We start from the raw sequence: 16,973 nt of genomic DNA on the forward strand, positions 1-16,973 counted from the left end.
GGTGTCTCCTGCAAAGACGGTGCCTGTGGTGGTCTACCACCCCCATCCCCTCATTCCCCTTTACTACGTCACTGAAGCTGGCCTTTTGGCAATATTCATGGGCACTAAAATGGGAAGCACTGCTGTGATTGCTCAGGCACTGACCAGTTAGTACCAGGATGGTTTGGGCCAGAGCCAGCACATAACCGGTTAGCAGTGATATGCAGTCTGCCAACTGGTTAAGTGAGTGGATTAAGATAGGATGGCAAAAATGCTGTCCTAACTTTACTCACCAAGCTAACCAGCTGTTCTGAATATCGGCCATTGCCTAGCTAACTTCTGGGTGACTGAATGTACCTGAAGATTTAATGCTGGAGGCCAGACATGGCCTGACATTAAATATCCCAAATCAATTCTGCCTGTGCCTCTCAGCCTCTTAAAAGCTGCTGCCAGCCACGGGCTGAATAGCTGGCTCTTTAGCTTTGTTGCTGGTGTGGTTCTATAAGCACTAGATTATTCAGCTGGGTTTATTCAACTCTACATATTAAGTTCTTCTTTTGAGCCCTCTCACTTTTCTCTAGCTCTTTCTTGGTGTCTGTCTTTTTCTTTCTTTACATGCTGGCCACACACAATTAGTCACCATCTGTTTGATGAAGATTTATTGCCTGTCTCTCAGGAGTAATGAAGTTTCCAGTAACCTGCACCTCCTCCCTCCTCACAACTCCAGGGAACTCCAGCTCTTTCCATGACTCCTCCTCATTTCAAGGATTTGGTCCTTTGCTACAGTTTTAATAACATCAGTGTCCTTTATTACCCCTTGCCAGCCCAAGGGAGCTGGGGGGGGGGGGGGGGAAAGAGAGCCCTGGTCTTCATGTGAACAGAATGCCTGTCTATCTTCTATTGCAGTGTTTCTCAGTTCAGTCCTGGAGTATCCCCTTGCCAGTCAGGTTTTCAGGATATCCACAATGAATATGCATGAAAGAAATTTGCATGTAATGGAGACAGTGTATGCAAATCAAGTTTATGCATATTCATTGTGGATATCCTGAAAACTTGACTGGCAAGGGGATACTCCAGGACTGAGTTGAGAAACAATGTTCTACTGTATTCTGCTGAGGTAGAAGTGCTTTGACACACCCAGAACTACCCTGGCACTGACAGGACAGACAACGGAAAAACTGGACAGAAGGGAGGTATAGGCACAGACAGAAGGATATATAGACAGCAAGCCTTCTGCTACCTTGCATGCACCCGGTAGAAGATGGAGCTTCACATAGGGGTCAGCCAGTCCATTAAAGTCCATGGGCTTCAGACCCTGGAGAGAAGGAGAAAAGCTCCTCAGCACCAGTGGAACAATCTTAGGCCCCAAGTCATAGTACAATGCTACACTTCCTTTTTCTACCACACTGTAGTGCAGTTACTGACTTTGCTTTATACTTCTCCCTCCGTATTCGCGGTGGATGCGTTCCGGCAATAGGCATGAATATTAAAAAAAAACCCCGCAAATAACTCTTATATGTTATTCGCGGTTTTGGGGAAAGTGAGATTATTTTTTTCTAGTGAAACAGCGAATAACGTATCAACTGTTATTCGCGGTTTTTGAGGAAGAAGAGAAGGCATCAGATGCAGGAGCGGAGGGAGTCTCCAAGGCAGATGCTGGTGCTACGGTTGAAACCGGCACTACTTTGGGTTGCAGCCTGCTCGCTTCCAAGTGCCAGTCTCATTGTGTGGCGAGCCACGAGAAGAGCAGGAGTTAGAGGCTCTGGGCTGGCACTAGGACGCATGTGTTTCTGTCCACTCCTTCACCCTGCCGGTATGTACTGTAGCTTCTCTCTGCTATGAACCTTGGCTACATGGAGGACTTTGGGGGTTGGCATTCTGGTCCCTTCTCCTTCTAGCTCTGGGAATGTACCATGCCCTGCTTCCCTTGTTTCTTCCTTGATTGCCTTCCGGCTCTTTTTCTCTGTCCACGGTCTCGCGGCATACATACAGCCTGTTCTACCCCTGTGATAGTGAGTGGGCAGCAGGGTTAGGCCGGCAGCGGTTGCTTTTGGTGGGAACAGGCTGGACCTTGTCCTACAAGAGATTCCATTGGCGTTAAAATAAAATCTCTAAGTGGCAAGATCGAGGACAATAAAAGGAAAAAAGTTTAATGATGATGTTTTTTTTTTGGGGGGGGGGGGCGGAGTCAGTGGCCAAAAAATCGCGAATAATCGAAACCGTAGATACGGAAACCACGAATAAAGAGGGAGAAGTGTCCTTCCTTTCATAGCTCTAGTGCAGTTACAAACTCTGCTATTCTTCACCTCATTTAATAACAGCCTAGTACATATGTTATTACCACTTTCATGGGGCTGGTGCAGTTAAGGCCTTCTAATACTGAAAAGGAGATGCCTGCTTTGGACGGTCATCTCCCATGCAAAATCAGAAAACTTCCGTGGATCATGAAAGGTCGGGAGCCAACCGCTTAGTTTCTTCTCTGCCTGCACACAACCACAAGCAACTTCAGGTTTCACCGCTGACATTTCCTGCTGAGAGATATACAGAAGGTGTCCGCGGTGACATTTTGACACTTTTCAGAATTGTGTTATTGGCAGTGAAGTGTTTCAGAGGGGATGGAGAGAGGACAGAGTAAGGGCACAAATGAGGGGGAGGGCATGAAGTAGGGTCACAATCTCCTGCTTAAACTGGTTTCCTATTGGCATCTCTGTATCATTAATCTTTCTCTAGCTATAAAACAGGTCCTGCTATTATCCCTTTGCTCACACTGGTGCAGTTGCAATCTCTTTTATTATCCTTTCCTAGTCTTATGCAATTACTGACTCTGTTATTACCCCCTCTCTGGCTTTACTAGTTATAGGTCCTTCCCTCATCTTTGCTACAAATAAGGTTATTAGCCCTTCTCACCCTTGTGCATTTACAAGTAGTGTAAAAACCCTTTCCCTTGTATGGTGAAGTTAAAGACTCTATTATCACCTCTGCCCTACTTCTGATACAGTTACAAACTCTCTTATTAACCTTTCACTCACACTGGTGCAGTTACAAGCTCTGTTTTCCTCTTCCCTGGTTCTTGTACAGTTGATAGTACTCTTATTACGCTATCCCCTCTTTTTGAAGCTGTTACAGATTGTGTTATTACCCTGTCTTGTCTTTCTGATGCTTTTACTGGTTACATTATTATTTCTGTTCCTATTTTCTGGTGCTGTTACAGGTTCTCTTACGACCCTGTCCCCTCTTTCTGATTCTATTATTATCCTGTGCCCTCATTCTGATGCAGTTAAAGACAGGCTGGCCCAAGGGTATCTGACACTCTAGATGACCCTTCAGCCTTGCATCCTCACACCAAGGCCCTCATCCCCCATGTCCAGCATCTCCCCTTTTCTTTAACAACCATTCCATAGTCCATCATCTCCTCTTCCCTACTCCTGTTCAAAGTGTTCATCATCTCTATCCTTCCCTTCCCCCCCAAGGTTTCCCTTTCCTACCTCAACCTTCCTCCTGCACCTCTAAGGTATTCAGCATCTTTGTCTTTCCCATACCCCTTCCAAACATTTTCAGTGGCTGCTCTTACCTTCTCTGTGAGAGATGGCATTGGCATGGTAGTCAATGTGTCTAAAGAAGAATCAGTGAGGCATTAAGCATCCATGCATGTTCAACCCTGCTGCTCCTATTTCCTTTAAACTTCTTGTTTCGGAGAGGATGGGAGCTGACAGATACTCAAGGCCCTATGTCCACCATGTTGAGTCTTCTTTAGACACGCTAGCTGTCATGCCAGTGCTCTTCTACTATGAGGGAGTGCTGGAAAGTTCTCAGCCCAACCAACCAACTTCCAAAATTCTGAGCATTATTTTGCCACTGTACCTTAAACGAGTGTTGTTTCGTTAAGTGCCATTTGCAGGAACAAAATTCTGTGTTTTAACATTGTTTTAGATCATTGATTGAACCAAATCCATGTCATTCTCCTTTTGATTGGGCTGAGAACTTTTCAGCACCCCTTTGTAGTGTTCAGGTTTAGAGAATGACACGGGGACAAATTTTTCCCTGTCCCCACAGGAACTGAATTTCCCTGTCTCGTCCCTGTCCCATTCCTGTAAGCTCTACCTTAACCACACAAGCCTTGAACACTTATGATTTTAAAGTGTTTGAGGCTTGTGCAGATGAGGACAGAGCTTGCAGGAATGGGACAGGGGAAAAACTCACCGAGACAGAACGGGAAAATGAGTTCTCGAAGGGATGGGGAAAAATCTGTCCCTGTGTCATCCTCTATTCAGGTTGATTCAGGTTATAAGCTTTGTTTTTACCCGTTCCTTTTCTCTCTTTGTATGTGTTGAATACCACTACACCTGGCATGCAGAGGACAATTTTATAACAGTGTAACTACATTAAGGCACCTAGAAGCCAACTATGTGGCACCTATTCTATAAAGGAAAGTAGGTGCCTACCTTCCTGTAGAGAACACTAGCCTACCAGATAAAACATGCATGTATAATGTAGGAGAAAGCACTTAAACGCCAGCCATAGAGCTAGTGCAAATGCCCTTACCTAAATTGTTAAAATACATGTGTAAATTATAGTGTCCTATCATTTATGTGTGTAACTGTGAACCCCGACCCCTGTGTATGTATGCCTTCAAACTACATGCCTTTGCCTTTTTCTAGACTAACACAAAGCCAGAATTTTAGCATTTATGTGTATATGAGCGTGCATGTACCCATATATACCAATATTCTAGTCTACTCAAGTACTCGGTGCCCAGATGGTGGTGTCCACTTTGTAGAATTACCTCCTTGAACAGGGGTCAGCAACCTGTGGCTCTTCAGGCCCCGACCCTTTAATCTCCCTCCCAACCCCATGATCCCCCCTCCCTGGGCCTACCGAGGTACCTGGTGGTTCAGAAGCGGTCTTTGTGGCAGGAGTATGGCCCTCTTGTTCCTGCCTCCTCGCGGCTGCCTTCTAAAATAGTTGCCATAACCTCTCATAGCTGCTCATGTCATTTCCTGTAGTACCGCAAGCTGCAGCGAAAGGTTGCAACAGCCATTTTAGAAGGCAGCCGGGAGGAGGCAGGAGCGAGAGGGGGCCGTGCTCCTGCCACAAAGACTCCCAGTGGACCACCAGGTACCTTGGTAGACCGGGGGGGAGGGGAGGGGAAATAGTGGGGTTGGGAGGGAGATTAAGGGGTTGGGGCCTTGCAAGTGAAGAGAACCTTGGCTATGGGCTGGGGAGGGAGGGAGAGATGAGAGGTGCAGAGACCTATGAGAGTTTGGAGGGGAGAGAAGCTACACCTTGTGGCTCTTTGTAAATCTTGGGTCAAACATTTTTAATAAACTGGCTCTTTGCTGTCAAAAGGTTGCTGACCTCTGCCCTAGAAGCTCAGTGAACCTAGATCTATATTCTCTTTCAATCAATTCCCTAAAGAATACAACTCAGTTCTTTCCTCTCTTTCTACAGATTACTCCTCTTCCCTGACTCATCCTTCCCCCCCCCCCCCAATCCTCTCTCTGGTTTCCATCTTTCTGCTGACAGGGCCTCAATGGTGGAATAACATTGGATGCTGTGGGGTAGTACTAAGATGTACTATCAGAACTATGCTGGAGAAGTACTGGAATAACAGGGCTGCTGCAGGACAGAATTTGGAAGGATGTCTTGGCAAAGCTGGTGTGCTCTCAGTTCTGAAATAGCAGGGGCTGATGCATGGCAGGGTAGAGTTGCATTACAGTCTCTTCCCTGTATCTTTATCTGTTGTGGTTGTCCTTTAAGCTCTAAGGATGCAGAGTGAAAGAGGATGGAATTGAGAGGGAGGGAGAGATGCCAAATGTGCAAGCCTTGCAGGGAGGGTTGTGTAAACCATAACCTGATTTGCTGCTGACTGCTTCTCTATTAAATTATGTTTTCTTTACTGCAGAAACTGCCTTCTCTGTCTTAGAAAACATCATCCCTCCCTCCCCTTAATCCTTTCAGCTGTTTGCAGTTCAGAGAAAAAGAGAGAGACAGAAAGAGAGAAACAGACAGAGACGAAAGAGGACAGAGAGAGAGAAAAAGAGACATAAAAAGAAAGAGCTGTAAGTATCAGAAAACACTCCCATGTTTTCATTGTTCCAAAGCTGGGAAAAGTGCACCCATCCTACTGCTAACTGCAGACTGCCTTCTATCTCCCTGGATAGTAGGGCAATTCAGAAGAGCTGAGCTTATATAGCATTGAGCAAACCAATATGCGTTCCACCCCAATCCTTTTACCTTTGCTCTAAGGATATTGCATTCCAGGGTACAGCTCTGTTGATCGTAGTAAAGATCAAACTCCAGCATTCCCAGTGCTGCTGGAATAAAAACACAGAGAAGTTGAGAAGCAGTTAAAAAAGCAAGAAGAGATGCCAAGAAAATGCAGAATAAGTGGGTTATAAATGCTAGAGCAAACTCCCCAAGAAATGCAGGGTACAGGGGCTGAAAAATGCAAAGAAGACACCAACAAAATAAAATATGAATTCTTGTCAGTCATTGCTCATGCTCTCTAACTCTACCTCCAGCAAGAAAGTCTCCAAGCGCCCATAATAGGTGGAACTCACTGCTAATAAATAATTTGGAGTCCGTTAGAGGCAAACCAAAAGCTTCCAGAAAAAAAATATGATAGTGCTTCCAGGAAGAAAACAATAGATGAAATAGAGAAATGGTTGAGGGAAGAGAAATCTAGCAACAATAAAAAATAGTAACCAGATCACCTTACAGGTCTTAGAAGCATAGTACAGCAATTACAGGTGTTTCTAGCCCTCCTATCTCACTGGACTATGCTGCAGGAAACACAGAACCTCCCTAGGCAATTCTGTTCCTTTTTAATGTATCATGGTGCAAACATTAAACTACATCCCCAGGCAGTTCTAAACAATTTCATTGTATGATGCTGCAGGGATCAGTCCACCTCACTATATCACACTACATGGGCTGGTTCTACTCCATCTTAATGCATTACGCTGCTGGGGCACAGAATATCCCCAAGTGGTTCTGTCCCACCATGCTTCATCACACTTCTGTGGCTATGGAACATTCCTAGGTAGTTCTATCCCACCTCAGTGTATCATACTGCAGTGACTAATGAACATCCTTGGGTGGTTGTATCTCTTTTACTGCATTATGCTGCAGGAATAGAGAACATTTCCAGTTGGTTGTATCCTATCACACTGCTGTAAATTTTTTTAAAAAACCTCCCTAGGCATTTTTATTCCATCTCACTGTCATGATGCAGAGTATCTTTGCTTGGTTTTCTATCAATCTCACTGTATTAGGCTGCAGGGACTAAAAAAAAACCTCTCCAGGCATATAGACACATGATGGCAGATAAAGGCCAAATGGCCCATCCAGTCTGCTTATCCGCAGTAACCATTATCTCTTCCTCTCTCTAAGATCCCATGTGTAGGAAACTCAGACTTAGACGTCCTATTGAAAATGCCCCTCATACTATACAAGATCTCCACTTGGTACTATCCCTTCTATTTCACTGTATTACATTACATGGAATAAAACATTCCTGGGCCTTTTTATCTCTTCTGTCTCAATGCATTATAAGCTCTTCTCCATGGGAAAATTAGGTTCTTACCTCGATAATCTTCTTTCCCGTATAAAGGAATTTGAATCTTGACCAGTAGTTATTCAACTCTACTCACACGTTTTTGCAGAAGAAATCATCTACAGCTTTTCAGTTCCACCTCCTTGTGTCAATGGGCAGTCCCCATCTTTTCAGTTCGTACCAAAGCAGAAAAGAAGAAAAATAATGAGGAGGGCATGGGAAACAACTAACCAAGTCAAGTCTTTTCTGCTCTGCAACAAAGACAATTAAATCCCATGAAATTAATACCACCAAGGTGGACCCAAACAAACCACCTATCTAAGTGCAACCAGCACTAACATTTATATAGCTGTTATAGGCTCTCCCATGGACGTTGCCATAGCGAGCTATCACATCACTTATTGAACTTGCTGGACAGATGAAAAACGATCTTCATACTCTCTTGTATACTCCAAGGCAAGCATTTGTGAATGCAAATACTTGTTTGATATAGGAAGCAGGCTAAATTGAAATCTGACAGGGTGGGTGTCAAGACATGTTCCTTTATACTGGAAAGATTATCGAGGTAAGAACCTAATCTTCTCTTCCAGTGCAAAAGGAACATGAATCTTGACCAGAGGAACTTACCAAAGCTGTTACCTGAATCTAGGGTGGGGCAGATGAGCCTGCTGCTAGCACTGAGGACCCAAAAGCAGTGTCCATTTGTGCCGTCATATCAACTCTGTAAAACTTTCTGAAAGTATGGAGAGTGGACCATGTATCTGCTCTACAAATCTCCGGATCTGCCTGGGATTCTGCCCAAGAAGAAGCCACATTTCTTGTGGAATGTGCCTTCAATGAGATTGGCGGCTGTTTACCACAGCCAATGGATGCAGATGAAATAGTTATGTGGATCCATCTGGAAATGGAAGCCTTAGATGCTGTCCGGGAGAGTAGAATAAAAGTTCAAAAAAATTCAGGAAAAGGGTTTTTGGAGGTAGGGGACCCTACAGTAAGTCCCAGAGACCCTCAAAACTACCATTTTGGAATCACCCCTAAATTCTCCCATATACAGTAATAGACTGTACTTACAGAATTGCCTGGTGCTGTACCTGCATCAGCTCACACTGTAGCTGGAGAAAAGAGAAGATTCCTGCCTGACAAGCATATAAGATCCTACAGAAGCTTGTCTCTTCAGGCTGTCTTTTAGACAGGCTCTGAGAGTCTGAAACTCTCGACCCCACTAGCTTCTCATGCGTCTTCAGGATGGGATGCAGCTAGCACCCACTACAGCTCTTTAGACCAACATGAGGCCACTCAGCCTGGGTTCAAGTGCCTGATAAATCAGGGACAAGTTGAGCTTCCAGGGGAATACACCCCAAGCTATTTTAAGTGTTAGTGCAAGCTGGCTAGGTAGGTGCCCTGCGAAAGGGTTGCCTCCCCAGCTAAAGCTCTCTGCAGAGCTGTCCAGAAATCTTGGAAACCTCTGGGGCACCAGGAAACCTTGCACTTTGAAGCAAACCACGAAAATAATAAATCAACAGCAGAGCAGAAGACACTTCTCAACTCACTTGCAAAAGGAAAAACTGAGGAGATGGGGACTGCCTACTGACACACGGAGGCGGAGCTAAAAAGATGTAGATAATTTATTCTACAAAAACTCACGAGTAGAGGTGAGTAACCACTAGTCAAGACTCATGTTCCTTTTGCACTGGAATATATATTTATAGTCAGGAAGGAACAGATGGTGGAATATGGCTGAGTTTAAATTCATGTACAGTATCTATTAAAAGAAATGAAAGGATTTTTTTTCTAGACAGAATAATGAAGACTGACTGTGACAGGATTCTCTTTACCAAGTGAAGTGAATATAACAGAGAAGAAGTCATAAGATGAAGACAGAGTGGGAAGCTTAGGGAACTTCAGGCAATATATTTATTTTCTGAGAGAGTAGAAGTTATTAGGAATAACTTTCCAGGGGTAGCAGTAACAACCAAATTGCTGGAGAAATGAACATGCTTGGGACAGATCTAGAAGACAGAGGTAGGAGTAAATGTAGAAAAAAATAGAGTAAAATAAAAGTGGGATTGGTGTAAGTATGGAAACTTAAATATCCTCTAGTTTTCTGTTACAGTTCAGGGCACATTCTGCAGCAAGAATTAGACAATTGTAGGCAAGGTTTCTAAAATTTTTCAGCAATTCTTTGGCATGCTTGCATAATTTAGAAGTATTTTGAATATTCAGTACTGTTCAGTTTGTATTATAAAAGTAAGAGTCAGTATTCATCTGGTGGCAGTCAGTGTCCCTATCAGGATACTGGCATTAAATATCCAGGTACATGTAGATGGATGGCATTTAATTATATAAGTGCCAATATTCAGCCTTTAATCGGTTAAAGTTGAACTGGACAAAACATAGGACTATTATTTATGTGGTCCTATTTAGCTGGTTAACTTAACTGGTTAAGGACTGAATATCAACACATCCAGTTAAGTGTTGACTCTGCCCTGACTTTGTCCCCAGACAACCAACAAAATAGCGAGTTTTCAGCTGTAGAGATTAAAAGAGGATATTCAGTGGCACTGTCCATATAAGTGGCACTGAATATTCGTTTGGGATCCATTCAGCACCAGTTAACAGGTAAGACTTTCTCTTACCCAGTTAACTGGCTTTGAACATCGACCCCAACATGTTTTCACTAACTTGCTGTACAACTGTAAAATTAATGTTGTTCTTTCTAGAATTCTTTGGTGTTGGTTCAAGAGAGATTTTAGAGGTTGGGGAGGAGGGAAAGAGGAAACCTCAGGGAGAGAGGAGGAAGAAGGGAGAGAAAGAGGAGATCTCCTGGTTATGGGGAGGAGATAGACAGAGGCCTGGATGTATCAGTCTGGAGTTAGAGGGAGAGAAAACGGAGAGGGATGATTAGGAGTGGAAGGAGACAGGATCTACAATCTGGGGGACAGAAGAAAGAACAAAGGAAGTTGTTGAATCTAATAATGAGACAGAGAAGAATGCAGTTTTTGTGATCTGGAGGGAACCTTCTCTTACTACCAGGCCTATTTGTCTTCATGTTCTCACCCTGTCTCTCCTTCCATACTCTAAGAATTCTCTCTCACCTTTCCTCTGCCCATCCCTTGCCTTCTGAATTACTTCTCACCCCAGGTTTCCTCTCTTACTCTGTTCCACAGATCTCTCCTCAATCCCTGCCAGTCCCTTCTCCAACTAAGATTCTCTCTCATTCCCTCAGCTGAAATGTCTGACCCTCCCTTAGACCTCTTCCATCTTCCCCTCACAATCCCCATTTCCTCCATACTTCATATCATATCACTCTGAGTTCCTCAAGCTCCTCTGCTGATCGTTCCCCATCTCCCTGCTGACTTCCCTTTTCATCTCCCACCTGCCAATCTTCCCACACCTATCTAAGCTGATAGGAGGGGGAAAGGTGGAGCCTTATATCATCAGCTCCTCCTCTGATGCCCCAGACTGAGCCTACACAGGGCAAGGCAGAGGAAGGAAATAACATGAGGCATCACCACTCTTCCTCTTATTAACCAAGAAGAGCATTCTGAGGAAATTGACAGTGGAGAGGGCAATCAGCAAGTGTGGGTTAACACTGTGGGGGGAATGGAAGTAAGCATGTCACGTACCACCCGGACGATTCCTCCCATATAATTCCCACCCACCAATTCTTACCTGGAAAATTACCATCTAGATCAGGTCAATTCCCACCTGAACATTGCTCTATCCCAGACAGTCCCCCCCCCTCCCATATTACCTTACAAAAACAACTCCTGTTACGCTCTATACTGCTCCAGATGCATGTAAGAGTCATGTGTTAGGGTTAGGGGAGACCCTGAGTATATGCATCCCTGATTGTTAGGGTTAGGGCGAGACTTTGAGTATATGTAGCCCCCAGGTGCTACAGTTAGGAGAAAAGGTTAGGGTAAGGTTTTTTTGTGGAATTGGTGTGGAGTTGTTTTTTTTCTTTTTTAATTATTATTATTGGGTATATGTCTGGTTTAATGGAAAATACTGTTTTTCCTTAAATGTACAGTGTGTTGGCTATTACATTACATTACATTAGGGATTTCTATTCCGCCATTACCTTGCGGTTCAAGTGTCCTTAGTTTGAAATTTGATTTGCTACTGATTAGTCACCTTTCCAAATTTGAGCTTAAAGTGGGTTATATACAGGTACAATAGGTATATTACCTTCCCAAGAGGACTTACAGTCTAAGCTTGATCTTGCCCATGGTCACATGGACGTCAACTGAAGAAGTAGGATTAGATTCCTATCTTCCCTGGACTGGTCTGCTGCTTTATCTACTGGGTAAACCAAATTATTATTGAATGTGAACATCTACTATGTTATTATGTAGCAGGCTTTTTACTGTTAGCAGAGTGAGCAAAACAAGTTTCTTACAGTTAGACAGTGCTGGATAGTAATTAGTTACATTTTTAGGCAACTATCAATATAACTAGTTACTTTATTTTAGTAACTACTAACAAAATTTACAAATTACTTTTGCATTACTCTACATAGCATGCAGAACAATTGACGACAAATTTCCATTCGTGCTATTATACTCATTAAGCCTCCAGTTTGACTCGTTTCTCTTGCCTCACCACAGTGCATTACAGTAACTACCCATGTACTGGCTATACGTGGTGACAGCCAGCCAAATGAGCTCTACTGAACTGAAAGAATTGGTTTATAAAGGGCTGGACTGTTTTTGGATACTTAAAGAAGGCCTACTGTGGCCATAAGATATTCTCACCCTGAGATAAAAAGGAGGCAGTGACAAAGACCTGTGGAAAAGCACCTTGTCTGAGTCCTGGGAAAATGGGACTCTCCGGGCCACCCTTAAGGGGATGAATGCTGGCTGTGGCCTAACCCTCAGTAAGTCCACAATGGAGAAAAATGATCACATTGCAAACTCATTTGAGCGTTCAGTCTTCACTGAATTTTTTATGCTAGTAGGGTCAGACTGCAAAAATATCCATGTAAATTGCAAGCTTTGTCCGCCAGCTTCTAAGCAGACCTACAGCAAATCTTAAGAAGCACCTGCAAAACATCCACCCGGCTGCGCATGATAAACTGTCTTCTTTGAAGAGATCAGCAAGCTATTCTTTGTCAGATGAATCAGAATCCATGCCAAAGAAACAGCAAACTTTGGCTGCTTAATGGAACAGTAACAGGGGCATCACTATGTCACAGAAAAGGGTCGATGATCTCATCACAAATTTTGTTATTGGGGACATACAAGCCTTCTCAGTAGTTAAGTCACTAGAATTCATTTAGTTGGTCACTGGTCTTCAACTAGGCAAAACTGTATTGACTCGCAAGGCTCTTACTGGACACACTGAGGACCAGTATTGTAAGATGACAGACGACTTTCAGAATAAGCTGACACTTGTAACTGAAGTCTGCACAACAGCTGACATATGGACCTCCCAGAACAGAAGGTTTTTTGGAGTTACCATACACTGGATCGAGATCAGCACATTGGAATGAAAGTCTGCAGCACTGGCATGTTCAACCTGATTGCATCCACACTGGAGAAGATCTACTCCAAATTTCATATCACCGACAAAGTTCTCTGCACAGTTACTGACAATGGATTAAACTTTGTTAATGCGTTCTTATAGACAAAAAAAACAGTTGTAGAACTAACACAAGTTCTGCCCTCACAAATTGACAACGGAGAGGTGACCTTCACACATATTGCAGACATCCTAGAAAACCAAACAGATGCAGAAGCAACAGAGTATGTACTTCTATCTCACCATCGCTGTAGTACCCAAACAATGAACTTGATTGCTGTATCTGATTCAGAAAGGGCCAATTAAGATACAAATTACAAGAAGTTAAGCCATAGAACTTTGGTGAAATGCAGTGCCCTCTGGAACAAGTGCAGTAAAAGTGCACAGGCAGCTGAAATAGTGTATGAAACTTCGGAAACTACACTTGCTGTACCAAATGTTACTGGATGGAATTCATTCTATTATGCTGTAGGCAAAGAATATTCTATTGTGGAGAATTCTGAAACAGTGCTCATTGACATCTGTGAGAAGGTTTCCCTAACAGCTTTCTGCTGAAATGAAATTGCTTTCATGGCAGAGTATATTAAAGTGATGAAACTGATTGCTATGGCACTGGACACACTGCAGGCTGAAGACCAGTGTTTCACGGGAGTTCTGCTCAACGATTTCTTCCCTGCATGCACATCTTACCTCTATCAGGCCTTCACTGAAATTTGCCAGAACACTTGATGATGCTCTAATGAATCGAATCATTAAGTGCATTGGTCCACTTGAAACTAAGGATGATTTGATAGTAGCAAGTGTTTCACATCCACAATTCAAGATGCGCTGGATCCAGTCAGATGCTGCCAGAGCTCATGCCAAATATTTGCTGATACAAGCAATGCAGGCTTGGACTGATGCTGCAAACACAACTAATGCAGCACCATTTTCCAGTGAAGACACCAGCTTCTTCTGCTTCTATAAATCAAATAAAGGGGACAACGCTATGCAATCAGAACTAGACCTCTTTTTGAATGATGTTGCATGTGATAATAATAATAATAATAATAACAGCTTATATACCGCAATACCATGAAGTTCTATGCGGTTTACAAAAGATTAAGCAAAGGTACAAATTGACTGACTTCAAGAGGGGAAGAAGAAAGAGAAGTAATTAGACAGGAAATTCATTGTTGAGGAGAAAAGTGATCAAAAGGACAGTAGGTCGCTATTGAGAGGAAAGAGATAAGTGGATCAGTTGTCAAGATGTTTTAGGAACAGGTGTGTTTTTAGACGTTTCCTAAATTCCTCATAAGTAGAGGGTGAAAGTAATTGTTCTAGGTCTTTACCTCATGATGCTGCTTGGTGTGAGAGAAGGAATTCATGGTGTTTTTTCAGTTTGCAACCTCTCACTGATATATCCATTCTCCAGCACTATGCAACTGTGACGGAAGTGTCTATTCTGAAGCGAGCCTTCCATTAAGCACACCAGTGGAGTGACTCTTCAGCATCGATGGAGAGATTCTTACCCCACGCAGGAACAGTTTAACCGATAAGCATTTTTAAATACTTTTAATGCTCAGAGCCAATAAGGAACTCATTTGAAAATAAAATACTTGTTGTTATAATGTTCATATACGTAGTTCATATAATTCTATTTAATAAACAAAATAATTATTAACTACCTAGTTAATTGTTTTAGTAACTAGGAAAGTAATTATTTACATTTAGTGAAGAATAACTGAAATCAGTAACTAGTTACTTTTTTTTACAGTAACTAGCACAGTATTGCAGTTAGAGAAGTGAATGTAACTAGTTTCTTTTTATTAGGGAAAGGAATATAGCAGAGTTGTCTATTAGTGGAGTTGAGGCTATCAGGTTTCTCTCTGTTTAGATTTAACCCAGTGGCATAGTAAGGGGGGATTGGGGGAAGGACCACCCCAGGCACCATCTTGGTGGGGGCACCGGCACCTCTCTGCCCCCCCAAGCCATGCTCGCACCCTCCCTTCCACGTCCCCACCCCCATCCTCACCTCGTTAAATCTTCACCAGTATGAGCAATTTTTTCAGCCTACTGCTCGTACCAGCCTGACTCCCCTCTGAAATCACTTCCGGGTTGCGGGGCCAGGAAGTGACATCAGAGGGAAAGTCAATGCCGGCGAAAGCAGCAGGCTGGAGAAGCTGCTTGCACTGGGGAAGATCTAAAGAGATATGGGGGGAAAGGGAGGTTGCGAGTGTGATATGGGGGACAGAGAATGAGTGGGGGCAGAGAGGAGGGCATGGGAGGGGTGCCACCTCCCCGGGTGCCTCCTACCCTCGTTACAACACCGATGTAACCTGCTCAGTCTCATGAAATGAAAGAAACTAAAACCACTTACTGGAGTCATCGGAGTCATAGCTGTCTGGTTCCTGGCCCTCTTCTGCAGTTCGCCCAACAGAAGAAGGAGCATCTGAGGGCGAGGCATCGCTCTGATCTGTGGGGGAACGCCCTTCTTCTGAGCTTGGGCCAGGACTATAACGGGGGAAGTAGTCTGAGATCTGCTTGATTGGCCGAATGGGTCCTGGGCACACGTTGATGGCCATGTGCTCTTGGATACTGATGGTCATCTTGTCTCCCTTTCTCACGGTCATGCATGCACTGTTTCCCAGAAAAGACCACAAAATATTAACAGAGAACTTCCCTTTCCTCTCTCTCACAAAACCAAAATAAAAAGAATCATAAAACTTCACTATAATGTTCATAAAATAAAATACATCATAAAAATCAACCCAAGTAACAAACTAAGGAGTCCTTTTACTAAGTGCCAAGCAGCCTATAGGTATACAAGAGGCTGCACAGAATTTACCAGAAACTAATCTTTCTTGTGTGCCAAGGCCTAGATTCACTAAACTCACGGTTGTTGGGCAATCCGTGGCTGAGTCTTGCCAGGCGACTAATTCACTACAGAGTCCTCATGCAAATTATGTGATCGGACGCACGCCTCACAGCGACCCCACCATCCTCTTTGCCTGTAGATGCGAACTGCGCATGCGCTTGCTCTCCACACTAGCTTGAGGTCAAAACAAAAGGGGGAGGGGTGGCTGCACTCGCTGGCCCCACGAGTGGACTTCAGGGATCATTTCACTTTTTTGTGCAGCCAGAATGGAACAGAATATGCTTTGGAGCCAGACTACAGAACAACACACAACAACCCGCTTTAAACCCACGGGTTAAAACCACGGGTTCACACTGCACTTTTTGCACAAGGGCGATGTGTTTTAAGACATTCCAAAAATGTTTTATTTTGATGGTTTTATTTTTTTATTTTGATACTGGGATTTCAGGGCTGCAGGGCTGGGATTTCAGGGCGGCAGAGAGCAGGACAGTCAGCAAGGACGTGAACGACTGGTCCTCAGCAGTCGCTTCATTGTGGATCGGCAGACCCAATGGGTGTTCCTTCTTCTGTTCAGTGAATCGAGGCCTTCCTATTTATGCATGCCATTTCTCCTCATTTGCATGGGTTGATCAGATCGGGTGGGAGATTGATCAACCAGAAGGTTAGTGAATCCGGTCGGGGTTGGGAAATGCTCACAAACTGGTCGGGACATGATCGGTGAGCTTAGTGAATCTAGCCCTCGGTGAGCTTAGTGAATCTAGCCCTATATCTATTAACATACCTTAGTAAAAGAACCCTTAAATAAACTGTTCATATTGTTCAAAGCAACTAACAATAGATGAAGCAGAAAAAGAGTGAAAAAAACTGGAAATGTTAACAAATTTGACTTTGGATTGGGGCTAGAATCACTAAGCAAACCGATTGTGCACCGATTGGTTTGCGACCCCTTTGCGACCCAATTGTACTCCAGCCCGATTCACTTATCTCAGTGCCGAACCGATTCCAATCTGTGCATTCAAATGAGGGGAACAGTATGTAAAGCAGGCAGGGATGCGATTC

At 43.7% G+C, this 16,973-nt stretch overlaps 1 protein-coding gene across 4 annotated transcripts in view; it reads right to left on the minus strand.

Moving 5' to 3' along the window:
* The window catches only part of DOC2A (double C2 domain alpha), a 180,049-nt gene that overhangs the window by 119,202 nt on the left and 43,874 nt on the right, over positions 1-16,973 (minus strand). The window contains exons 2-4 of one of the 4 annotated variants that reach the window (XM_033945554.1): positions 15,417-15,676; positions 6,214-6,290; positions 1,220-1,294 (exon numbers count right to left, since the gene is read on the minus strand). In XM_033945554.1, the coding sequence (XP_033801445.1) occupies positions 1,220-1,294; positions 6,214-6,290; positions 15,417-15,669 (405 nt within the window). In that variant the 5' untranslated portion in view covers positions 15,670-15,676. Of the gene's footprint in view, positions 1-1,219; positions 1,295-6,213; positions 6,294-15,416; positions 15,677-16,973 lie in introns of all 4 variants that reach the window. The other 3 variants (XM_033945553.1, XM_033945556.1, XM_033945555.1) reach the window with 3 other exon arrangements.

Source organism: Geotrypetes seraphini, chromosome 5 (genome assembly GCF_902459505.1).
Source record: "Geotrypetes seraphini chromosome 5, aGeoSer1.1, whole genome shotgun sequence".
NCBI classification, from domain to species: Eukaryota; Metazoa; Chordata; class Amphibia; order Gymnophiona; family Dermophiidae; genus Geotrypetes; species Geotrypetes seraphini.